The 25790-nt window shown below is 52.5% G+C and overlaps 1 protein-coding gene across 1 annotated transcript in view; it reads left to right on the plus strand.

Annotated features, from left to right (window-relative positions):
- The first annotated feature begins 1929 nt into the window (after nucleotides 1–1929).
- ZNF704 (zinc finger protein 704) overlaps nucleotides 1930–25790 on the plus strand; it is a 145263-nt gene continuing 121402 nt past the window's right edge. Inside the window, exon 1 of the mRNA XM_079796477.1 lies at nucleotides 1930–2561. Within this exon, the coding sequence (XP_079652603.1) occupies nucleotides 2154–2561 (408 nt within the window). The 5' untranslated portion in view covers nucleotides 1930–2153. The remainder of the gene's footprint in view (nucleotides 2562–25790) is intronic.

Genomic DNA, 25790 nt, shown 5'->3' on the forward strand with positions numbered 1-25790 from the left:
TACTTTCTTTCATCTATGACAATTTCAGGCATAAAAAGCTTTATCCTTGGCCTGACCACAGCCCTGGATAAGATACAGTTGGGCTTTACAAGCACATTGTTGCTATTTATTGACAGTTCTGAGCTTACTTGTTATTCTTTGAGAGTATCCCAAGCTACCTTGTTCATATACCGCTAGCAACACACCGAATATAATGAGCCTTTATACAGACCCACCCGTACCAGGTACTCTTCTAAGCTGACTACACATATTAACCCATTGTCCTACAAAACAACTTTACTATTACGTAAGGACTGCTATTATCTGTATTTCACCGATGAGGAAACTGAGGCACAGAGGAAGGATGAGTAAGTACGTAGAGCTGGTAAGTACCTGAGCAGGGACTGGGAGCCCGGCCCGCCCCCACTCATCTCACACCTTTGTGCTCCGCCACTGCTGCACCCAGCAGCCAAGCCCTGGTGATCTCTGTTTCTCTGGTCAGAGAAAGACCTGCTGCCCATCTCTAAAATCACCTCCCAAACTGACCAAGGCCAATTTCTTGCAATTGGGAAGGTGGCCATTCTTTGTTCTTCAGTTTTTATTTATTGACTAGAGGCCTGGTGCATGACATTGGTGCACTCGGGGGCGGGGGTAGGGTCCCCTCAGCCCGGCCTGCGCCCGTTAGCAGTCCGGGAGCCCTCCTCACTCTCTGAAGTCTTAAATGCAATATTTAGGAATGAAGAGCTCAACTGGAAAACGCCATGAGCTGACTGGTCGCAGGAAGATGAGCCTAGTGCTGGCATGTGGAGAGGTCGAGGGAGGGCGTGCTTGAGGAAGTGGGTGGAGAGAGCTGGTCCAAAACTTCCACTCGGTAGCCGCGGACACTGTGGGAGGTTTGGAAATGGAAGGGAAGGGTGGGTGGGCAGCTGCCTCTGGGGATACCTAAGGGAAGGCAGTTAAAATGATCCCGCTATTTTGGGCTGAATGGGTAAAATGAGAGTGTCATTATCTGAAATAGGCCTATCAGGAAGCTCATCTGACTCAGGGAGAACAAACTCATTTTTAGAATCCTTGCCATCACCCCCGTTCCACAGCTGGGAGACGCCACGCGTGAGCCTATGTAAGGAGTTCCTTCCAGGGTCTCCAGGGTGTGCGGTGTTAAATCTCCAGTAATTACAGGAAAGGGCTGAGAGCGGAGGGCCAGGCCGTCTTCTGGAGGCGCCTGCGGAGTGCGGGGGAGGTCGGTGCCCCATCCCTCACCCACAGAGGTGGAATTTGGCATCTGCTGTGAATATAAAGAGTATGGCTTCCCAAATAGCCTCACCTCACAGTGACAAGTGACTTTTCTGTGCCACACCTAAAACCCTTAGGAAGTGAGTGCCGTTAGTTACATGGCAAACTGGTTATGTGCTTGGTCTCCAGACTTGATCTCTCTTCATACTAATTTTTAAAAAATAACAGTCAAGCAGTTTGAGACGGGCCATCCTGCTTCTTTCTGCACAGGCGTGGACAGTGCCAGGGCCGCTCACTGGAGGGGCAGGAGGGAGCTGGAGTCAGGCCTCGCGGTGCGCGCAGAGCCTGGCCTGTGGGCAGGCCACGCCACGGAAGTGCTTCAAGAACCCCTCTTAGGGGCTGACCCCCAATCTCGGATGGGGACACCATTCCCGATGTCACAGAAGCTCTGGATCTGTCCCCGCACAGCAGAGACCATTCAAATGAACTTGGCGGGGGCAATCTCTTCCTTCAGAGTCTGACTTGGACCCACAACCCGAGTTGTAGTGGAGCGCGCGGTCCTCTGTCCACAGGGAGTCCCCGACTCCGGGCGGGGACGCGGGCGGGGGGCGGGGGGGAAGGAAGGCGGAGGCGCAGCGCGAGGAGGCCCCGGATCTGGAGGTCGCGGGTCCGGGAGAAATCCAGTCCGGGTTTTGCGGGCTCGGGGGCCCAGGGCGCGTGGCGGGCGGCGGCGGCGCCCACAGCTCGCGCCCAGGCGGCCGCTGTAGGCCCGAGAGGCGCGGCCCGGCCGCCGGCCGCATGGGGCGCAGCGCGGCCCGCGGCTCCGGGGCGGCAGCGGCGTTGGAGGCGGCGGCGCGCGGCTCGCTCACACCAACCCCCTTCCCGCCGTAGCCCCGCCGCAGCCCCGTGCACCCGGCGGGTGCGGAGGACCCGCGGCAGGCATGCAGGCGCGCCGCCTGGCCAAGCGCTCCAGCCTGGGCGGCCGCCGCGGGGGCCCCGCGCTGCACCCGCCGGGCCCGGCGCCCGAGAGCGGGAGGCCGCTGCTGCCCCCGCCGCCCCGGAGCGCGGGGACCGGCCCCCTTCGGGCCGCCGGGGCCGCCCTGTCGCCCGCGCTGCTGCTGCTCGGCGAGGAGGACGAGGAGGAGGAGGGCGCGGGCCGGCGGCGGGGGCGCGGACGGCTGCTGGAGAGGCCCCGCGGGGGCGCGGAGGACGGGGACGAGGACGAGGACGAGGACGAGGAGGGAGTCATCGAGGTGGACGGCGACGAGGACGAGGACGGCGAGGAGCGCTTCCCGCCGCTGGGCCCTGGCCGCGCGGTCCCCAGGGGCCTGGCGCGGGGCGCGGGGAAGGTGCGTGCGGGCGGGGCGGGGCGGGGCGGGGACGGGAGGGGCGTGTCGCGCGGGCCGCGGGCGGGGGTCGCTCAGCCTGGCCCGGCTCCGGGCGCGGCGCTGCCCTTCCCTCCAGGGCGGGTCTCGCGCGGCGCGGGAAAGGCCACCTGTCCCTGTGCGGTTGCGAACTTGGCGCCGGGACAGATGGGCGCGGGTTTGTGCAGGCGGGGACGGCGAGGCAGGAGGGGGGACGGCGTTCTTTTGAGGAAGCAGGGTGGCCCCTGGTCAGGGATTTGAAGGCCAGTCTGGCTCATGGCTACCAGCCCGCAGCCCGTCCTGCCCATCAGCCCGGCTCTTGCGAGAACAATTGCTGCCGAGTTTCCATCGCAGGCGCCGGGAGGGAGCGGCGAGCCGGGCGGCCACCACCGAGCCTGCGGTTTCTACGTGCATTTTGCTGGCAGCCTTGGCAGTGCCCCCTGCCCTCCCTGTTTAAACTCGACATTGTTTAGCATTTTGGCTTCTTTCCCTCCTCAAAACTGCAAACGAGCAAAAAGGAGGAAACGGGGAAAATTGGGGGTAGGGTGGCTTTGGCACTGGAAACGCATGTGAGTGTGTGCTGAGGATTCCAGCGAAGTCCCTGTGCACTGGAGCGGGGATCGCTGGGTTTGTGTACCTCCGGGAGATAAGGGGTTGATTATTACACAACTGACTGGCCGGGCTCCCAGGCGTGCGATTGGACCAGGCAGGCCGCGCCGCGGTTCATGCACAGTGTGTGTTGCTAAGAAGTTTGGGAGGCAGCAAGTGGGAAGGAGGGAGGGCTTCTTCTCCACACTGGCCCTGAAAGCCACCTGCAGGACTGCTCACTGGAGGTTGCAGAAGGTGACCGTGGACAGAGTCGGAATCTATTGTGGCAGTCGACCCTCGAGGGAGGAAACATACATAAACTAGCGAGTTTAATAGATAGAGACTATATATTTTTATTTTTGCAGGGGCTTGCGTAAAAAGTCAGCTCCTCAAAGCATGAAATTGTAGTTGCAAAGGAACCTTAGACAGGAGCATTAGAACAGCCCCAGTGTTGGCATGCCACAGATTTCTTTCCGAGACCACCCGCAAGCATCTCTCTGGGAGTGAGAGATTTCCAGCAAGTAGTCATGTGGGAAGAGTTTTGACAGTTGCTTGTTGGAACCCAGACCATGACCACACTCTTTACCACAGCTGTTCCTGCACTGACGGCTATGGGACCCGGCTGGGCGTGGACATCAGCCACGTGACACCAGGACCTCGAGGAGCAGGAGTAGTGAATATTTAGTATTTTCTTCCAGAAATCCTGAAAATATGCCTTGTGGTTTGAACAGTGCTTTGCACAATTTGTGATAGAAAACAATTGTAATTCATGGTCTGTCTTCTAAGCGAATGCAGTGTAGGGGCAAAAATCAAATTTATAAAAACAGAATAACTGTAGTGTGGTAATTTACATTATCAAAAAAGATTTTTCACATCTAACAAATTTCTGTTACATTATATCAAAATGGGTTTTATTTTATAACTAGAGGCTCAATGCATAAAAATTCGTGCAAGAGTAGCCCTTCCTTCCCTCTGGCACCTGGGACCCCAGCTGGTTTCCCTCCGGCCCTGGCTTCATCAGGAAGGACGGTCGGAATGATGTCCAGAAGGACGTCTGGTCTAATTAGCATATTACCCTTTTATTATTCTAGATGTCTTGGTTAGAATAGTTGAGATGTTTGAGGTATAATTTGTATAAGTTTTTACTGCTTTTCAGCCATCTTGACATTGCATCTGAAGAGATTTTCCAGTGGAATATAATGGGACATCCTACCTAATAAAAGAGTAATATGCAAATTGACCGCACCTTTGCTAGGACCAAGCCACACCCACCAACCAAAGACACGCCCACCAGCCAATCAGGGTGGGCATGCAAATTAACCCAGCAAAGATGGCGGTTAATTTGCATACACGGAGGGAGGGAGGAGTGAAGACTGAAGACAACTTAGAAAGAAGAGGGAGGAAAAGCAAGCAAGGTGGCTGCCAGAGGGAAAGCATGGGCGGGGCGGGGCGGGGCGGGTGGCAGTGGCGGCGGGCCAGGCGGGCGGCAGCGGTGGTGGCACGCGTGGCCGCTGCAGCCGCAACTGCAGTGGAGGCGGCGGATGGCAGCTGCCACTTGCAGGAATCTTCCTGCAAATGGGCTCCTAGTTTTATTATAAACTAGAAGCCCGGTGCACGAAATTCGTGCACGGCAGGGGGTTGTCCCTCAGCCCAGCCTGTACCCTCGCCAATCTGGGACTCCTGGAGGGATGTCCGACTGCCCGTTTAGGCCCGATCCTAGTGGGATCGGGCCTAAACGGGCAGTCGGACATCCCTCTCACAATCCAGGACTGCTGGCTCCCAACTGCTTGCCTGCCTTCCTGATTGCCCCTAACCGCTTCTGCCTGCCAGCCTGATCACCCCCTAACCACTCCACTGCCAGCCTGGTTGATGCTTAACTGCTCCCCTGCTAGCCTGTTTGCCCCCAACTTCTCTCCTCTGCCAGCCTGGTCACCCCTAACTGCTCTCTCCTGCAGGGTTGATCACCTCCAACTGCCCTCCCTTGCAAGCCTGGTCCCTCTCAACTGCCCTCCCTTGCAGGCCGGGTGCCTCCCAACTGCCCTCTCCTGCTGGCCATCTTGTAGTGGCCATCTTGTGTCCACATGGGGGCAGGATCTTTGACCACATGGGGGCAGCTATATTGTGTGTTGCAGTGATGATCAATCTGTATATTACTCTTTTATTAGATAGGATAGAGGCCTGGTGCACGGGTCGGGGCCAGCTGGTTTGCCCTGAAGGGTGTCCCAGATCAGGGTGGGGTTTCCTTGGGGCGTGGGGCGGCCTGAGTGAGGGGCCTGTGGTGGTTTGCAGGCCGGCCACACCCCCTGGCAACCCAAGCAGAGGCCCTGGTATCTGGGATTTATTTTCCTTCTACAATTGAAACTTTGTAGCCTGGAGCGGAGCCAAGCCTGCTGCTCCCTCCGGGGCGGCAGCCATTTCTGTGGCAGTTAATTCACCTTCTATAATTGAAACTTTGTAGCCTTAAGCCGGTGAGCCTGGCCAGGGTGTGCGGAAAGCTTTGCTTCCCCTGTTGCCACCAGCAACCCTGGCCTGCTCTCTCAAGCTCCATTCTGCCGCCATTTGTTTGAATTTGTTTACCTTCTATAACTGAAACTTTGTAGCTTGAGTGCAGGCTTAGGCCTGCAACGGCTATGGAAAGCTTGGCTTCCTCTGTTACCTGGGAAACCTTGCTCTCTGTGGCTGTAGCCATCTTGGATTGGGGTTAATTTGCATACTCACCCTGATTGGCTGGTGGGCATGGCTTGGCTGGTGGGCGTGGCTTATGTAGCGGAGTGATGGTTAATTTGCATATTACCATTAGAGAGGATGCATATAACAATGTCAATATCATAGATATGTATATCTGCAGGGGTGGGCAAAAGTAGGTTTACATTCATTAGCATGGAAAAAGACGCAGGTTATGATGATTGCAATAGCTTTATTAACTCTGTTTTGCTATTGGGACTATATACCTACTTTTGCCCACCCCTGTATATATATACTGTATATATACTAGAGGCCTGGTGCACGAAATTGATGCACTGGGGGGGGCGGGTGTCCCTCAGCCCAGCCTGCACCCTCTCCAATTGGGGACCCCTTGAGGGATGTCCGACTGCCGGTTTAGACCCGATCCTGCTAGGATCGGGCCTAAACGGGCAGTCGGACATCCCTCTCACAATCCAGGACTGCTGGCTCCCAACTGCTCGCCTGCCTGCCTTCCTGATTGCCCCTAACCACTTCTGCCTACCAGCCTGATCACCCCCCAACCACTTCCCTGCCAGCCTGATTGATGCCTAACTGCTCCCCTGCCAGCCTGATTGCCCCTATCTGCCCTCCTCTGCAGTCCTGGTCACCCCTAACTGCCCTCCCCTGCAGGCCTGGTCTCCCCTAACTGCCCTCCCCTCCCAGCCTGATTGCCCCTAACTGCCCTCCCCTGCAGGCCTGGTCTGCCCAACTGCTCTCCCCTGCAGGCCTGGGTCCCCCCCAACTTCCCTCCTCTGCTGGCCTGGTCACCCCTAACTGCCCTCCCCTGAAGGCTTGATTGCCCCCAACTGCCCTCCCTTGCAGGCCTGGTCCCTCCCAACTGCCCTCCCCTGCTGGCCATCTTGTGGTGGCCATCTTGTGTCCACATGGGGGCAGGATTTTTGACCACACAGGGGCAGCCATCTTGTGTGTTGGAGTGATGGTCAATTTGCATATTACTCTTTTATTAGATAGGATAGAGGCCTGGTGCACAGGTGGGGGCCGGCTGGTTTGCCCTGAAGGGTGTCCCAGATCAGGGTGGGGGTTCCCTTGGGGTGTGAGGTGGCCTGAGCAAGGGGCCTGTGGTGGTTTGCAGGCCAGCCACACACCCCGGCGACCCAAGCGGAGGCCCTGGGATCTGGGATTTATTTATCTTTTATAATTGAAACTTTGTATCCTTGAGCAGAGGCCAGGGCAGGCCAGGAAGTTTGGCTTCCTCCATCGCTGAGGAAACCCAAGCCTCCTGCTCACTCCGTGGCCGGCCGCCATCTTGGTTGGGTTAATTTGCATACTCGCTCCTGATTGGCTGGTGGGCGTGGCTTGTGGATGTAACAGAGTGATGGTTAATTTGCATGTTTCTCTTTTATTCGTGTAGATATACACACTGAGTGGCCAGATTATTATGACCTCTGAACACATAATAATCTGGCCACTCAGTGTATATCCTATATAATAAAAGGCTAATATGCAAATTGTCCCCTTGACCAGGAGTTCGACCAGCAGGCAGGCCGGCCAACCGCCCATGTCCCCTCCCCCTGGCCAGGCTGGCCGGACCCCACCCATGCACGAATTCATGCACCAGGCCTCTAATATATATACACACACTGAGTGTCCAGATTATTATGCGCTCAGAGATCATAATAATCTGGCCACTCAGTGTATATATATATATGCATACATATATACATATGCACTTGTTTATTCAAATATTTATTGAACACGTACGATGTGCCAGGTGCTACTCTAGAACACAGAAGTAAGCACCTTCATATACTCACATCTGATTAGAGGAATCATAGCAACAATCAAACAAAGATGCTAAGCAGGGTGCTTGAGAGTGGAGTGTGCTGCACAATGAGAGGGAAATGGTGGTACCTCAGAAACTAGGAGGAAGAGGAGAACACTGTTATGGGGAAGACTTCCCTGAGGAGGGGATTTTGATCTGAGATCCGAGCCACAGCTGGAGAAGATCTTTCCAGAAGGAAGGAGTGGCAATGGCAAAAGTCTTAATGTGGGAAGGAGGAAAGGTGGTGAGACTTGGTGGGTTGGAGATGCGCCAGGGAGGCAGGTTGGGGCAGCAGCTTAGAGCCCAGTGGGCCTTTTGAAATAGAGTGTGAAGACTTTGGAACGTTTTAAGCAGTAACGGCATACGAGGTGACTTGTGTTTTTAAAAGGCCATGCCGTGTGGACAGCAGGGAGAGACCAGCCAGGTGGCCATCGTCCAAGCGGGATGTGAGGGTAGTGCTCCAGGTTGGCAGAGGGAGTGAGAGGAGTGGACGGAGTCAGGGTCCATTGTGACAGACGACTCTCAAGAACTTGCTGATGAGTGTGAGAGGAGGGAAGAGAATCAGGGTGACGCCCTGATGTGAAGCTGGTTAGATGTACTGTTTGCTGTGATTGGGAGAACAGCAGATTTTTGGAAGGGAAAAGAGTCCTGTTTCGGACACATTACTTCCGAGATGACAGTTAGACATCCATGTGGAAGCTGCAATGGGGCGGTTGGCTGCAGGATGTGGGGCGGAGGGGAGAGGTCAGGGCTGGAGAGAAATATTTGGGAGCCGCCAGCATGTTGATGTCGCTTGAAACTAGTTAGAGAGGAAGTGAGACAGGCTTAGAGAGGGAGCCTGGGCCAGACCCTGCGGCTCAGCACTGCTCGGGAAGCAGGTCTGGGAGTAGGAGGAGGAGGCAGAAACCATGAGTGATGGGAACTGGGAAATGTGAAAGCCAGTCAGCCAAGTGAAATAGCTCTGAAAATGGGGTATGCTGAGTGGTGCCGAATTCTGCTGGGATAGTGAATAAGATAAGGACGGAGCCATGTTCGTTCCGATTCGATAATGCAGAACTTGGTGTCCTTGACCAAAAAAATGTGAAGTCAGTGATGTGACTAGCGTGGGCTGAGCAGTGAATGGAGGTGAGGACACATATGGAAAACTGTTTACAAGTTTTGCTGGAAAGGAGAGCAGAGAGAAGCTGAGCATTTGGAGGGCATATGGTCCAGATTTATTTTCACAGGATACAGTAGATGCTAGTGCATGATGGGAAAGTCTGGTCCAGAGCAAGTGTATTTGTTTCCTATTGCAGTGTAACAAAGTACCACAAACTTTTTGAATTACAACAGTGGTCACGGTGTCTAGGGTTAGGAGTCCAGGCTCAGCTTCCCTGGGTCTATGCTGTGTCAGAGGCTGTAGTCTGGATGCTAGGTGGGCTGTGTTCTCATCAGGAGGCTGGGCTGGGGAGGAGCTCCCCTGTGAACTCACTCAGGTTGTCAGCAGAATTCAGTCCCTTGCATCTGTGGGTCTGAAGGTCGAGTTTCTTGCTGGCTGTCACCTGGAGGCTGCCTTCAGCTTCTAGACCCCCTCTTCCCACCCCACAGTGCTGTTTCATGTGGCCTTCCTCCACACAGCCGCCTACTTCATCAAGCCTCCTGTCTGCTGGAGAGCTGGAGGCTCAAGTACTGCGCTATACTCACAGGAGCAATGAAACGATCATCATCTTTGCTATTGGCTAGAAGTGACTCCTGGGTTCCACTCACACGTAGGGGGAAGGGATACACAAGGCACGAATACCAGGAGTGGAGGATCCTCGGGGGTCACCTTAGGGAGGAACCAAAGATGCAGAGAGAAGAGGGATAACTTCAGGATGACAGTCCTTGGAAAAGCCACAGGGGAGGGGACCTGGACCCCATGGACAGGGGTTGGTCTTTGATGGAAGCAGGAGCCCTTTGCTCATTGAATTAGAGAGAAGGTGGAGACAGGGAGCCCAGGTGTGGGTGGTCATATGTCAGATGATGGTCGGATGAAGTGGTACTGGGCCGGTGCCTCTGTTTCCTCCACACAGCAGGGAGGAAGGTCGTTGGCTGAGGGTGAGGGAGACCTGAAGTAGAGCTGAAGGCATCACATACCTAGTATGGTCAGCTCAAGTCTAAGTGTATATTCTCGCTTAAACTTGATTACACACCCATGAGTCATCAGCATCATTATCATCATCCTCATTTTGCAGAAGTGATGAGCAGTTCTCTTAAAGACACAGGTGCTGAGCGGCAGAACGGGGCTGAGCCTGAGAAGGGTAACTGCAGAGCATGCTTGCATCGCTGTCTCATAGACAAAGCAGACAGCTGGATTCAGCAGGGATGGGGCTTAGCCAGGTGCGTGAGCAGTGGCCCAGCTGTGACTATAACCATAGACGTGGATCTAAGAAAAGTGAGGACAGGAAGGGGTGAGGGATGGTGACAAAGTCATGCTTGGGTCAGTGAATCGGAGAAAACAGAGTAAACCGATAAAATCCATAGAAGAATGGAAATGAAATGTAGGACAGTTTGGGTTCCAAAGTGACGTTATTGCAAATGAATGTTTGCTGACTACTTGAGCCAGGAGCTGTGCTAAGTGGCGTGCATGCAGGAGGAGCTCACGAGACAGCATGCCCGGGGAGCCTGTGGCCCCATTCTCCAGCTGAGGGACCCACTGCGTGGCCACGGCGGCGAATGTCCATCCACAGCCTGTGCTTTCAATCACTGCACTGGGATCTCTGCTCTCTCCCCATATTTATGTGGGATTTATATGCCCATTTATTTCCAGGAGGATTTGGGATTGCTAAGGAAATCGAGGAATAAATGCTAGTAAGTAGCTGAGATGTTTGCCTGAGAGCTATAATGAGACAACAGGAGAAATGCTGTGTAGTGTGGTTTTCAGTTTCTGACCAAAGAAAATTTACATATTGATCCTCAGTGGTAAGCTCCCTCCCCTTACCCACCAAAGGGGAAAACTAACTAACCTCCTGGGCCTGTGTAAGAAACACTGAGTGGCAGAGTAAACAAATCTTCAACCAGAGTTTAATTTTAAAAAGGACCGTGTCAAAGGGAGGAAGGGTTCTCTCATACACACCTACTCAGCGAAGGCCAAGCAGTGCGGGCTGAGATAATGGGCCAGGACTGCGCTCTGCGATGCTGTGGATTCGTTCAGGAATCAGAATCAGAGCATCTGAAGGGATTAATCATTTACTGGGATAATACAAGTTTAGGAAAAACCCGACATGAAAGATGGCTAGGCAGTCTGTCAAGATTCCCTCTAGAGAAAAACTGGGAAGAAAGGCTTTTAAATGAGATACTAGATGCCAAAGTTCCCACCGTCGATGCTCAGTAAATCTTAATGGAATGGGATCCGCTCCCTGCGTGCCCGCTCCTCGGGGATGGCTAGCCCAGCTGTTAGACCGGCTCTTGAAGAGCAGATGACTGCACGGCGCCTTTGGCAGGGACTGTGCAGCAAACACTGAATTCCAATTTGCTAACAAGCATGTGTCTTGCAAACGGTCTGTGTTGGCTGCGGAGAAAAGCATGTGCTTAAGATACCAGACAAAGTTGTCATTCACCGCCGAGCTGGCAGGGAAACAGAGATGATCTAGCAATCCAGTACCCTCATTGGAGACACTGAAGGAGAATGCCGTCCAGCCGGGGCTGCTGACCAGCAAGGGGGGGGGGGCAGGGTTAGTGCCCTGGTCTGCCAACCCCAAGGGATCACCCTCCTCACTGGGTTAGCTCCCTGGGTCCGGCATGACCTGCACTCCACTACCTCAGATTTTCAGGAAAAAAAAAATAATAAAAAAATCACCATTTTCTCAAATGATCTACCAGTGCTAATCAGCTTCTATGTTTGGAAAGTTCTTCCTTCGTAAAGCACCTCAGATAGAGGCGGCTCCCCTGATGGCGGTCAGATGGGCGGGACCTTCGGTGACCCCTGCCCCGGCCAGGGCTCCCCGCCTTGCGCAGTTCCTACGGGATGTGCACGTTCAGAGGGGGATCCTCATGGAAATGGGCCCCGTGTCCTTGTGCCTCTGGTGAGCTGGCCGAGCGGACGAGATGTGTACTCGGCCCCTAACCAGCCCCTTCCCCTGGCTTCCCTGCTGGCTGGCTGTGGGCCGCTCTGTCACACAAGCGTTAGGGCAGGAGAGCGAGGTTGCCGTGGGGTCTCTGCATCTGTGTTCCCGCCTCTGGTGAGATGCGGCCGGAGGGAGCCATAGTGCCGTGTGTGCTTGACCCTTCACCGCTCGGCCTCGCCCTTACTGAGCCTGTACCCACCGGATTACTGTGTCCTCCGCTCGAGGAGGTGGGGGTGGGGTGGGAGCGTCCCTCCCCGCCACGCTGTGAGCTGTCAGAGCTTCTCGCCTGTGTGGAGCAGCCAGCCTGGTCACAGGGACGTGAAATGATGTCGGAGGTCAGGGAGTCGTGCCCTCCGTGCCCTGCACCATCTCACAGTGAGGCCAGTGCATGGTGTTCGGTAGACGTCCTGAAGCCTGCGGGCATATTGGAGGCCTCACAACCACCTTCCGGCCCAGCCAAATCCAAGTCGTGGACACGGGATGGTTTTCTCGGGGTTTGCTGTTGTGTTTCTGTCCGTGCCCTCGGTAGATGTGCAGGGTGGGCCCTGAGACTCGGGGGAGAAGCAGTGATAAGGCCGACCTCCCCCTCAGGGGGCCCAGCCTAAGGAATTCCTGACACGTTGTCTAGAAAGAGGTTCCGAGTTCCCTTTCTCTTTATCCCTCCCTCCCTCCCCCGCCCCATCAAGATGAGCTCTGCCGAGAGTGAGTTGGTTCCCACAATTTGGGATGTAATTGTGAGATGTCCCCAAAACAACTGTAGCCAAACACCCTGTGTGAAGCAGGTGGTGCAGCCTGGCCAGGAGGTGGTTCCTGCATGGCAGGTCAGGGATGAGCCTCAACCCCTGAAGCTGGCAAATGGTTGCCCTCATTTACTGGATCGGAGGGAATCCTACATAATAAAAGGCGAATATGCAAATCGGCCAAACGGCAGAATGACCGGTCGCTATGACACGCACTGACCACCAGGGGGAAGACGTTCAACGCAGGAGCTGTCCCCTGATGGTCAGTGCACTCCCACAGGGGGAGAGCCACTCAGCCAGAAGCTGGCTCACGGCTGGCGAGCGCAGCGGCGTTGGTGGGAGCCTCTCCTGCCTCCACGGCAGCGCTAAGGATGTCCGGCTCTTTCCCCACGGGCTCCTGGACATCCCATGAGGGCTCATGGACTGTGAGATGGTGCAAGCCAGGCTGAGGAACCCCCCCCCCCCCACAAGTGCACGAATCTCGTGCACCGGGCCTCTAGTCTATATATATAAAAGGCTAAGCGACCGTCTGACTATCCAACCGTCTGATCAGCCAGTAGGTATAACGCACACTGACCACCAGGGGGCAGAAGCTCAACACAGGAGCTGCTGAGCTGTGGTGACTTGGCAGTGGTGGTTCTCGGGTGATGCACTCTGGAACCAGAGAGGAGGGAGCCTGATTCCTCACAGGGCCACGTGATTCCACCTTCGGCCGTGGGTATTGTTGTTGCTGGGCCACTGTCGGCCTGAATCTCATCTACTGCCGAGCTGTGATGACCGCAGACCCTGTTGAGCTGCTGCGCCACCTCAGGTGCAGCCGGCTGGGGTGGGACCACGGGAGGTTGGCTCCAGGGCGTGTCCAGCCCATCTTGCCCAACCCTGCCCCACTGGCCACCTTCTAATTAATTTTCTTTCAATGTGCACGAATCCGTCCACCAGGCCACTAGTATGACATAACACCGAGATTCATTGAGCAGAATCAGAGTGATTAAATCCTAACACTGTTGAAGATACTGTTTTGGAAACTCCAGTGTTACGGTCCGAGGGCAAACAGGCTGAGCTCCAGTCTTGAAGGAGAGGCTGTCGTTCTGGGCTAAGAACTTTGCGGTAACGGACGAGGGGGTTTCCCTCATTGGGCAGGACGCTGGGAGCCTGGAGGTGCCCAGCGCTGCCGGGCCCGGCTGGGAGCTGCTCCGTGAGGGCGGCTCCGTGATGCCCCAGCTGCACCTGGCATGCTCCCCTGACTTGGGACTAATTGGCATGGCCAGTCAGAGCTAGTGAACATCAGAAGTGCACCTACATTCTAAATTCAGTCCATTTTCTAAAGAAGTCTGTGTGCCTTGAAATACCATGTGAAAAACCCCACAGATGGTGTCATGTTAGTTCATTGATCTGCCCTTGGTTGTGGGCTCCTGAGAGAGAAGGACAGAGCAGGCCTGAGCACAGCAGTGACCGCGGCCCCCCAGCCACGGCCGCCGCTGCGTGGATCAGGGAACAGGAGCACAGGCTCTGGGTCCAGGGCCGGCTTCTCCGCCTGCTGCTGGGGCCTCCTCAGGCTCCCTGACGTCAGGCTCCAGTGCCGTCAAATACAACTGGGGTGGGCGTTCAGCCCCCTCCATGGAGTTCAGCCCCCTCCATGGAGTTCAGCCCCCTCCATGGAGTTCAGCCCCCTCCCTGGAGTTCAGCCCCCTCCCTGGAGTTCAGCCCCTCCCTGGAGTTCAGCCCCCTCCATGGAGTTCAGCCCCTCCATGGAGTTCAGCCCCCTCATGGAGTTCAGCCCCTCCCTGGAGTTCAGCCCCCTCCATGGAGTTCAGCCCCCTCCATGGAGTTCAGCCCCCTCCATGGAGTTCTGCCCCCTCCATGGAGTTCAGCCCCCTCCATGGAGTTCTGCCCCTCCATGGAGTTCAGCCCCCTCATGGAGTTCAGCCCCCTCATGGAGTTCAGCCCCTCCCTGGAGTTCAGCCCCCTCCATGGAGTTCAGCCCCCTCCATGGAGTTCAGCCCCCTCCATGGAGTTCAGCCCCCTCATGGAGTTCAGCCCCCTCCCTGGAGTTCAGCCCCCTCCATGGAGTTCAGCCCCCTCCATGGAGTTCAGCCCCCTCCATGGAGTTCAGCCCCCTCCATGGAGTTCAGCCCCCTCCATGGAGTTCATCCCCTCCATGAGTTCAGCCCCCTCCATGGAGTTCAGCCCCCTCCATGGAGTTCAGCCCCCTCCATGGAGTTCAGCCCCCTCATGGAGTTCAGCCCCCTCCATGGAGTTCAGCCCCCTCCATGGAGTTCAGCCCCCTCATGGAGTTCAGCCCCCTCCATGGAGTTCAGCCCCCTCCATGGAGTTCAGCCCCCTCCATGGAGTTCAGCCCCTCCATGGAGTTCAGCCCCCTCCATGAGTTCAGCCCCCTCCATGGAGTTCAGCCCCCTCCATGGAGTTCAGCCCCCTCATGGAGTTCAGCCCCCTCCATGGAGTTCAGCCTCCTCCCTGGAGTTCAGCCTTCTCCATGGAGTTCAGCCCCCTCCATGGAGTTCAGCCCCCTCCATGGAGTTCAGCCCCTCCATGGAGTTCAGCCCCCTCCATGGAGTTCAGCCCCCTCCATGGAGTTCAGCCCCTCCATGGAGTTCAGCCCCCTCCATGAGTTCATCCCCTCCATGAGTTCAGCCCCCTCCATGGAGTTCAGCCCCCTCCATGGAGTTCAGCCCCCTCCATGGAGTTCAGCCCCCTCCATGGAGTTCAGCCCCCTCCATGGAGTTCAGCCCCCTCCATGGAGTTCAGCCCCCTCCATGGAGTTCAGCCCCCTCCATGGAGTTCAGCCCCCTCCATGGAGTTCAGCCCCTCCATGAGTTCAGCCCCCTCCATGGAGTTCAGCCCCCTCCATGGAGTTCAGCCCCCTCCATGGAGTTCAGCCCCCTCATGGAGTTCAGCCCCCTCCATGGAGTTCAGCCCCCTCCATGGAGTTCAGCCCCCTCATGGAGTTCAGCCCCCTCCATGGAGTTCAGCCCCCTCCATGGAGTTCAGCCCCCTCCATGGAGTTCAGCCCCCTCCATGGAGTTCAGCCCCCTCATGGAGTTCAGCCCCCTCCCTGGAGTTCAGCCTCCTCCCTGGAGTTCAGCCTTCTCCATGGAGTTCAGCCCCCTCCATGGAGTTCAGCCCCCTCCATGGAGTTCAGCCCCTCCATGGAGTTCAGCCCCTCCATGGAGTTCAGCCCCCTCCATGGAGTTCAGCCCCCTCCATGGAGTTCAGCCCCCTCCCTGGAGTTCAGCCCCCTCCCTGGAGTTCAGCCCCCTCCATGGAGTTCAGCCCCCTCCATGGAGTTCAGCCCCCTCCATGGAGTTCAGCCCCTCCATGGAGTTCAGCCCCCTCCATGAGTTCAGCCCCCTCCATGGAGTTCAGCCCCCTCCATGGAGTTCAGCCTCCTCCCTGGAGTTCAGCCTTCTCCATGGAGTTCAGCCCCCTCCATGGAGTTCAGCCTTCTCCATGGAGTTCAGCCCCTCCATGGAGTTCATCCCCTCCATGGAGTTCAGCCCCTCCATGGAGTTCAGCCCCCTCCATGAGTTCAGCCCCCTCCATGGAGTTCAGCCCCCTCCATGGAGTTCAGCCCCCTCATGGAGTTCAGCCCCCTCCATGGAGTTCAGCCTCCTCCCTGGAGTTCAGCCTTCTCCATGGAGTTCAGCCCCCTCCATGGAGTTCAGCCCCCTCCATGGAGTTCAGCCCCTCCATGGAGTTCAGCCCCCTCCATGAGTTCAGCCCCCTCCATGGAGTTCAGCCCCCTCCATGGAGTTCAGCCCCCTCATGGAGTTCAGCCCCCTCCATGGAGTTCAGCCTCCTCCCTGGAGTTCAGCCTTCTCCATGGAGTTCAGCCCCCTCCATGGAGTTCAGCCCCCTCCATGGAGTTCAGCCCCTCCATGGAGTTCAGCCCCCTCCATGAGTTCATCCCCTCCATGAGTTCAGCCCCCTCCATGGAGTTCAGCCCCCTCCATGGAGTTCAGCCCCCTCCATGGAGTTCAGCCCCCTCCATGGAGTTCAGCCCCCTCCATGGAGTTCAGCCCCCTCATGGAGTTCAGCCCCCTCCATGGAGTTCAGCCCCTCCCTGGAGTTCAGCCCCCTCCATGGAGTTCAGCCCCCTCCATGGAGTTCAGCCCCCTCCATGGAGTTCAGCCCCCTCCATGGAGTTCAGCCCCCTCCATGGAGTTCAGCCCCTCCCTGGAGTTCAGCCCCCTCCCTGGAGTTCAGCCCCCTCCATGGAGTTCATCCCCTCCATGAGTTCAGCCCCCTCCATGGAGTATGCCGGAGGCTCCTGGAACTACACCTGGCTGGCTGGCAGTTTGTTTCCTTTGTGGTTTCGGAAGGAAAGCTTTTGTGAAGTTTTGTTTGAGGATCCAGAATCCCACAGTCATTGTGACTGTTCCAACCTCCTCCCTCCGGGCAGGGCAGGGAGTGGCTTCCAGCCTGAGCTCTCTGGGGGCCTCGTGGTGGGAAGCTCCGCGCTTCCCTTTCAGCTCAGGAGGCCGCAAGCCACCGACCCGCTTGTGTGAAGGGGACTTGGCCACCAGCTGCTCAGATCTGCACCTCCCACAGTGAGCACGCCTGGCTGCCTCCCAGTCGGAACAGACGGAGCGCACACGCGATGCGTGTCCCTGAAAGCTGCCGTGGCGGCACGGTGGCGGCACCTTCCACCCTGGGACGAGGCCTGGGCCTGCCCTTCCCAGCCGACTCTGCTCTGGTGCGAGGGCCTGCTGACCTTGTGCTGGGTGAAGGGGTCATCTTGGTCCTGTGGGTAGGCGGGGTGCAGAGCACAGAGTTCCTTGGAACTGGGCACCCCCTGGCTCCACCATCGGGGAGACTGCGGCAGGGGAGGGGAGGGCTCTGTGCGAAAGGCCCGGGAAATGCCACTAAGTGAGAGAGACCGATTTCTAAAGTTAGACAACATTTCTAAACTTAGACAACAGAACCACTGGAGAGAGGCAGCACCTGTGCACCTAAAGAGGTCGCTGACGGCCCTGGGCAGGGGGCTCAGCTGGAGCGTTGTCCTGTGCACCAACAAGGTTGCCAGTTCGAGTCCCTGTCGGGGCACATTCCTAGGTTGCAGGTTCGATCCCTACCTGGTCAGGGTGTGTACAGGAGGCAACCAATCCATGGTTCTCTCTCACATTGATCTCCCTCCCTCCCTCCCTCCCTCCCTTCCTCCTTCCATCTCTCTCTAAAGTAAATAAAAACGTATCTTCAGGTGAGGATTGAAACTAAACAAAGTCACTGATCATAGAGGCCAAGAGCCTGCCGAGTTTCCACGGAGGTGACTGTAGATCATACTTAACATTATTGATTGTACTAAGGAGGCTTTTTCCTAGAGCTGCATTCCCTTGGGATGCATTTTGGGAAATACTGGCTTATAATTACTTTTCCAAATGGGAAATCCGTGGATAAGTGGTTTATACTGGGATAAACAATGAAAACTGCATTATTAAAGAAATACATTGTCACACGTGCAAAGAGTTAAAATGTTGTTAGTGGGTCATGGAGGCTTGGAAATATTTTTCCTCATAAGCTGATAAGTTCTTCACTATCAAGTTTCCTTTAAAAAGGAGTGTTTCAGGCCTGGCCGGGTGGCCCCGTTGCTGAACGTAGTTCTGTGCACCAAGAGGTCGCTGTTGATTAGGCTTGATCTCCAGCCGGGGGTGTGCAGGAGGCACACCGATGTTGATGTTTTTGATCATGGATGTTTCGCTCTCCCTCTTCCTTTCTCACTCTCTAAAACACACACACCCACACACACACACACACACACATACACACACACAATAAAAACATTTTAGAAAACATTTTTTAAAAGGAGTATGTTATGTAGTAAATTTTCACTTGTACATCATGTATGGAGTTTAAAAACAGGTGAAAACACACCTTTTCTCAGTAAATCGGTAGGCCTAATGGGAGAATGGGAGCTGTGAGACTCACAGGTGTTTATACCCAGGAAAGTGGGCTTACTAATGTGTTTTCCATTATTAAGGAAGAAGACTGAAAATATCAGAATACTCTAAATGAAAAGAGTGGATAGATTCACTGGGATACGAGGATGGACACACTTTTTGTCAACAGTTACTGCAAATAAAAGGGTTCAGCATTTGGAACTCTGAATACCTTTATTGGATATTGTCCAATGCCTATTTCAGTATTACCCACCATTTAATGTATTGTATTTATAGAGGGCCCTCGTCACCAACTTTATTTGACCCTCCTGGTAATTTGGGAGGTAGATATTGTTATCAATATCCTACAGATGAGGAAAATAAGCCCCAGGGAAGATTTAGGGCAGTTTCTGTGGGGGGGAAAAAAAAGTGAGGTAATTATATTCCAAATGACATAGATATTTGTCAAACATTTTAGAGAACATTTGGAACAACAGATTTTAAAAATAATTGGAATTGGTACCTAACCAACAATGGGAATTGAAGGACAGAGGAGCGCTGTAATACAATTTTTATGGGTTGTCATAAATACTTGCATGTCGCTTGCACATGCTTTACAAATCAGATGCAAGTGCCTCCTGAAGACCATACCTCACGAATTTCTGTTAATTTAGGTTAGGACCCAAGGTTTAGTTTAAAGGATAATTTTTTGAAAATGTAAGCTTTTGAAAATGTTTTCAATTAGCAGGTTCACATACTTGCAGCACAGAAGTAGGTTAACAAAATATTAGAAAAATAGTGGAAATATTAGAATAAAGTTCTTGAACTTATACAAGTAAGTATGTGAGAGTATCTGAAAGAAAAGTAGTCTTGTTTCATCAAATATTAGAAGCAGTAACGTGATCTCAGAAAAGGGAGGAAGATGTACGGAACGCTCTCGCATCTTAGAGTGGGAAGAGGTGGTCGGCTACAAAGGAGCTGCCACTGGCAGGTCTGAAGGGCCCAGGGAGGGTTTATAGATGGGAGCAGGGGTGCTCTGCATTTCTAATGCATCCGAGGTATGTGTGCTCTTCTAGACAGCATTGCGCTGGAGGGCTAGCCAGTGTGATAAGGCAAGAAAAATAAATGAAAGGCATAAAAATTAGGAAAAAAGAAAGTCACACTGTCTCTATTTGCAGGTGATATAATCACTTACAGAGAAAACCCTAAATGATCAAAAAAACCAGTAGAACTGATCCGTGAATTTAGCAAAGCCACAGTATATACCATCAGTTTACAAAAACAAACAAACAAACAACAACAACAAAAACCCCACAAAACAATTGCATGCACTGCATTTGGGAAATAACATTTAAAAAATATGTTTACAAGGGTATCAAAACCCAAACACTTGGGAATAAAATATACAAAAGAGATGTGTGAAATCTCTGACATGGATGAGAATGATTAACGAAGAACTAAATAAATGAATTGATAGACCATGTTCAGTTAGCAAACTCAATATGATTAAGATGTCAGTTCTTCACAAACTGGTTTATAGGTTCAACACCATCCCAATCAAAATGTCAGCAGGACTTTGTGTAGATGTCTATGGGAATGCAAAATAACTGTAATAGAAAACTTATGAAAAAATAAGGACAAAATTGGAGGATTTACTCTACTTGCTATGAGGCGAGAGCAATCTAGGAAGCTTGCTACAAGATGCACAGATGGATTCATGCAGCAGAATAGAGGCCCCAAGTAAATTCACACTGAGATGTGGTTCAAGAAAGGCACCAAATAAATTCAGCAGAAAAGTTTCTTTCAACCAACAGTCCTAGAAAGACTATCCCCATAGGAAGAAAGTAAAAAAAAACATTCTCCCCCTACCTTGCAGCCATACACAAAAATTAATTCAAAATGAATCATAGTTATAAATGTAAAAACGGAAACTGTTATAAAGCTTCTTGAAGAAAATAGAGGAGAAAAATCTTGGCAACCTTAGGAAGGCAAAGAATTTTAGACATCAGAAAGCACTAGTTATAAAAGAGGAAAAATCGATAAATTACACTTTATTAAAACTAAAGATGCAGGCCCACCAAGAGACACGATTAATAGAATAGGTGAATCTTACCTAATAATAGACAAACATGTAAATTGACTGTACCTCCGCTACACCCACAGCCAATCAGGAGTGAGTATGCAAATTAACCCAACAAAGATGGCGGGTTAATTTGCATATGCAGGCATGGAGCGGCCGGGAGGGGTGGGATGCCTGCTATGAGGGGGAGGGGGGCGGCGGAGGGGGCTACAAGAGCGGTGCTCCGGCTTGCTGGCTCCCAGGCTGGGCTGGGAGCGAGGACTTGCCGGCTCCCGGGCGGCTGGGAGTGAAGCCAGGGGAAGGAAGGCCTATTCTTGCACGAATATCATGCAACGGGCCTCTAGTAATTAAATAAATTTCTTCTGCTACCATTTTTGTCTGGGAGCATCAGACTTCTCATTCCTTCAGTGCCTGCTCTGCGCCAGCCGCTTTGCCGGATGCAGAGTATGTTGTGGTCCTCATGAGGCATTCATTTTAGTGGGAGGAACAGTCAGACAAATGATATGGAATGACAGATGCAAGGACAGTGTAGGTAAAGGACTCATAAGACAGCTTTCACTTGAGAAATGTAGAGCCCTGTCCGTGGTTAATGATCTGTTAAGTCGCCAAGCTAGCCTAAGCGCGAGCTTGCTGAATCCTATCTGCCCCTCCCCCCCCCACATCTTCTTCTTTCTGCTGTTCTCAGTGAAAGGAGTGGCATTTTAAGCATAAGCTTAGTGGCTAGGATCAAGTAGTAAATGGCATCTATGTTTTCAGTTTACTACAAAGAGAAATGGAATTGTAGATCTTTAAAGAAATCCCATGTGCTGGGAGCAGCAGGTGTGAAGTGGGTGCTGGTGGAGGAAATGTTCTCTGTGTTTAAAACACTGTGCAAGTGAGCATGGGGAACAATACACAAGGGGCCCCCCCAAAATGTAGACACACTTTAACAGCTGATACCTCAGTTTTTAAAATTCAGTGTATTTTAATGAACACCACCTTTATAATTATTCAAAGTGTGTGTATACATTTTGGGGGGGACACCCTACATTTTAATTCTCCGGATCTGTTGAATGTGGTGGGAAGGAGCTACTGGAGGCATATCACTCTTACAGTTTAATAATATTCCCAGGACCTTGCACCATCAGTAAAGGTTTGTTATGCTCAACAGAGAGGCAAGAATATAACTAATACATTTTAGATAAATTTGCTACAAAAATTACTAAGGTTTATCAGTCACGGATAGCAACATTTTTTATTAAAAATTAAAGGCTCGGTGCACAAATTCATGCATGGGTGGGGTCTCTCTGGGTGGCCTGCAGGGATAGGGCTGAAACGTGCAGTCCAGCGCAGCCTGCAGCTCCTACCTGCTGCTCCCGTTCATCCCGGCCCCACTGTGCCTGCCGCGGGCTCGTGCCCAATCAGTCCCGATTGGGAGAGGCTCAATTGGGAGAGGCTCACGGTGCCACAGCAGCGCTCACCAGCCATGAGCCCTGCGTCTGGCTCCCTCTCAAGGGGAGTGGCCTGTGGGATCGGGCTGAAACTGGCTCTTCGTCATCCCCTGAGGGGTCTTGGATTGCGAGAGGGTGCAGGCCAGGGTGAGGGACACCACTGATGCACAATTGGGGCCAGGGAGGGACCGCAGGAGGGCTCCAGGGTGTGTCTGGCCCATCTTGCTCAGTCCTCATCGGCCGGAACCCAGCAGCAAGCTAACCTACTGGTTAGAGCATCTGCCCTGTAATGGTCAGTGCACGTCATAGTGACTGGTCAACCAGTCAACTGTCTGCCCCCTGGTGGTCAGTGCACATCATAGCTAGCGGTTGAGCAGCCTTCTTATATCATTAGCATATTATGCTTTGATTGGTTGTTCAATTGTTCTGCTGGTCGGTCTACTTGAATATTACCCTTTTATTATATAGGATTGATTTACATGGCATATGCCCACTAACGTTGACAGGGTTACATAAGTACAGCCATATGTAAGTACATCCCAAATAATTTTATTCATTTCTAGCAGTTTCAGCATTCTTGTCAGCGAAGCCCCACGTTGCTTTTCTCCCCTAGTTTGTAGATCTTAAAGCTCCAAGGAATGATACTCTAACCTCAGTGTGAAGGCACGTTGGGCATTTAACATAGTGTGTTTTCCAAGGGGTCCATACTGAGGGCACTGGGCCCCCTTCTCAGCCATGGCTCTCCAAGGGGGTTTGCCCTCATGAGTCACCTACCAGCAAAGGAAGTGCTGTCCCCATGTGGCTGCTCACACGCACAACCCTGACCGAGCAGGTGTGCTCTCTCTCAGCCCCGCGCTCTCAATGAAGTCCTGAGAGGTCCCGCCAGGGTCAGCTGGAAAACAAGTGTCCAGCCTGATGGTTGGCCCATGCATTCTGCCTACATCTTGGGAATAAACCTGCCCGCTTTCCAAAAACAAACAATAGCCGGGCCCGGCAGGCTGATGGCTGGGGACGGTCAGGAAGCGAGCCTGCTCTGTGGTAGCTTGCTCTTTGTCAGCACCTTCCCGTGGTCCCCACCTGTCAATTACAGGGAACAATCATGTTGGCAGATGTTTGCAGCACAGCCTTTGAGTTCTGTGTGTAATGAGCTCAAGTGTTCTGGGAACCCAGGAAAGGGGACATTAACTATGTAGGCGAGTCCGTGAAGGCTTTGGGGTAAATGATGTTGGCACGAAGTCTGAAGGCTGAATGGAGAGGTCAAGTGGAGAGGGACGTGAATGGCTCTCTAGGCAAAAGCAGAACAACACAAAAATTACAGCAAGTCCGGGCATGGTGGCGGAGGCCATGGTGGCGGCGGAGGCCATGGTGGTGGCCATGGCAGAAGCCATGGTGGTGGCCATAGTGGAGACTGTGATGGTGGTGGAAGCCGTGGTGGTGGCTATAGTGGAAGTCATGGTGGAGGCCATGGTGTGGCCGTGGTAGAAGCCATGATGGAGGCCTTGGTGGTGGCTGTGGTGGAGGACATGGTGGAGGCTGTGGTGGAGGCGTGGTGGAGGCCATGGTGGAGGTCGTGGTGGAGGCCATGGTGGAAGCTGTGGTGGAAGCCATTGTGGAGGCTGTGGTGGAGGTCATGGTGGAGGCCATGGTGGAAGCTGTGGTGAAGGCCATGGTGGAGGCCGTGTTGGTAGCTGGTGCAGTGGCTGTGGTTATGGCTGTGGTGTAGGTGGGCCTTGGTGCCATGCCGTCACATAAAATGCATTTCAGTTGCATAGGGAAAGTGTTTTTGGAGAGAGGGATTAAGAAGTATTTTTTGTCCCATGTGTGTGTCACACAGGATTTTTAAGTGGTATTCCGATCAATACAGAAATAACAAACATTTGCCCATTCTGGAAGAAACAGCCACACATGCAAGCAGCTCCATTTCTCTGTTAGAGAACACTGATCGCTAACAGAAAAGACAAGGCTGGTGAACTGACTCCCACACCAGGCCTGTGATATAAAGCAAACAATGGGGCTGTGGTTATAAAGCGAATCGCAGTGCTAGCCACGATTAGAGTGAAACCCATGCCATTCAGGGCCATTAACACCTGAGTAAGACGGCCCTAGCTTGCCTTCATTTTGCAGGTTTTTTGTGTTTTTCCTGTTTCAGAAAATTCAGGGATGCCTCTTCTGTTTGAAAGCTTACTTGTAAGCAAGTCTAAGTCCATGGTTCTGGGATAGCTCCTTCACCAGTTGACTAACAGCGCAGCCCACAGTCTTGAAGACATCCCCTTCCTCACCGCTGGAGGCCCTCCAAATTCTCAGCAATGGTTGCAGAGGTTTGTATCTGGACGCGTGGAGTCTTTCTGTCCCTGACAGAGGAATGTGGAGCCTGGGAGCATGCCAGCTCTTTTTTTTCAGCCAGGCAATGAGTGTGAGAAAGGAAAGTAGCACAGGTCACAGGAACATCGCTTTTAATCAAAGGCTTGAACTTCCTCAACGCAGCCAAAACTCTTATCAGCGGGGTCAGCGTCCGGAGGGAGGAAGTGGAATGCAGGTGCAGGACGTGGTCTGCAGTGGCTCAGGCCCTCTCATCAGTCACCAAAGAAGTGAGGAGGGATTGGCATAGGTGCTATGGGGTATATTGTTCTAAATAACGTTCTTCCGTGTTTTTGGTGGTGTTGAGAAGCTAAACATTTATGGAAGGGAGCATATCTTAAATAAATGGAATAGAATGGAATGAAGTAGAACAGAACAGAATGGGATGGAACAGAACAGAACAGAACAGAACAGAACAGAACAGAATTAAAAGGTCCTCTATAAAGTCCATTCAGAGATATTCATGCTTACTGCTCAAGGGCTCCAGAAGCTTCTAAATCAAAGTCAAGAAATATTCCACATTTGGAAACATTTTTGAAACTAAGAGTTTTGATTGTCTCCAAATAAAATTTTATTAATCTTTATTGTTAAGAGTATTGCAGTTGTCCCTCTTTTTCCCTCCACCCAGTTCCCGCTCTGCCCCAAGGCATCAACACCCTGTTATTTGTGTCCATATGTAATGCATAGATGCATATAAATTCTTTGGTTAATCTCTTCCCGCCCCTTCCCCCCTTCCCTCTGAGATTCATCAGTCTGTTCCATGTTTCCATATCTCTGATTCTATTTCATTCATCAGATTATTTTGTTCATTAGATTTCTTGTTTGTTTATTTTGATTTTTAAATTCAATTGTTGATAGATATGTATTTATTACCATTTTATTGTTTATATATTTTTTTATTCTTCTTCTAACTGCTTTTCTCTTGCTGCTTTTAAGATTTTCTCTTTGTCTTTAACCTTTGGCATTTTAATTATGATGTGTCTTGGTGTGGGCCTCTTTGGGTTCCTCTTGTTTGGGACTCGCTGTGCTTCTTGGACTTGTAAATTTATTTCTTTCACCAGGTAGAGGAATTTTCTGTCATTATTTCTTGCTCTCTCTCTTCTCCTTCTGGCACCCCCATAATGTGAATGTTGGGACACTTGGAGTTGTCCCAGGGGCTCCTTATACTATCTTCATATAGTGTTTGGATTCTTTCTTTTCTTGCTCTTCTGATTGGGTGTTTTTTGCTTCCTCATATTCCAAATCATTGATTTGATTCTCAGAATCCTCCACTCTACTGTTGATTCCCTATAAAACATTCTTTATTTCACTTAGTGCATGCTTAATTTCTGACTGGTCCTTTTTCATATTTTTGATATTTTCACTAAGATTCTTGAAAGTCTCAGTAAGTCCTTTGAAGCTCTCATTAAGATCTTTGAGCAACTTTAAAACCATTGTTTTGAACTCTATCTAGTAGTTTGTTTGCTTCCATTTATTTAGTTCTTTTTCTGAAGATTTCTTCTGTCCTTTCATTTGTGACCTATTTCTTTGTT

Source organism: Cnephaeus nilssonii (assembly GCF_951640355.1).
Source record: "Cnephaeus nilssonii genome assembly, chromosome: 18".
Classification (NCBI taxonomy): domain Eukaryota; kingdom Metazoa; phylum Chordata; class Mammalia; order Chiroptera; family Vespertilionidae; genus Cnephaeus; species Cnephaeus nilssonii.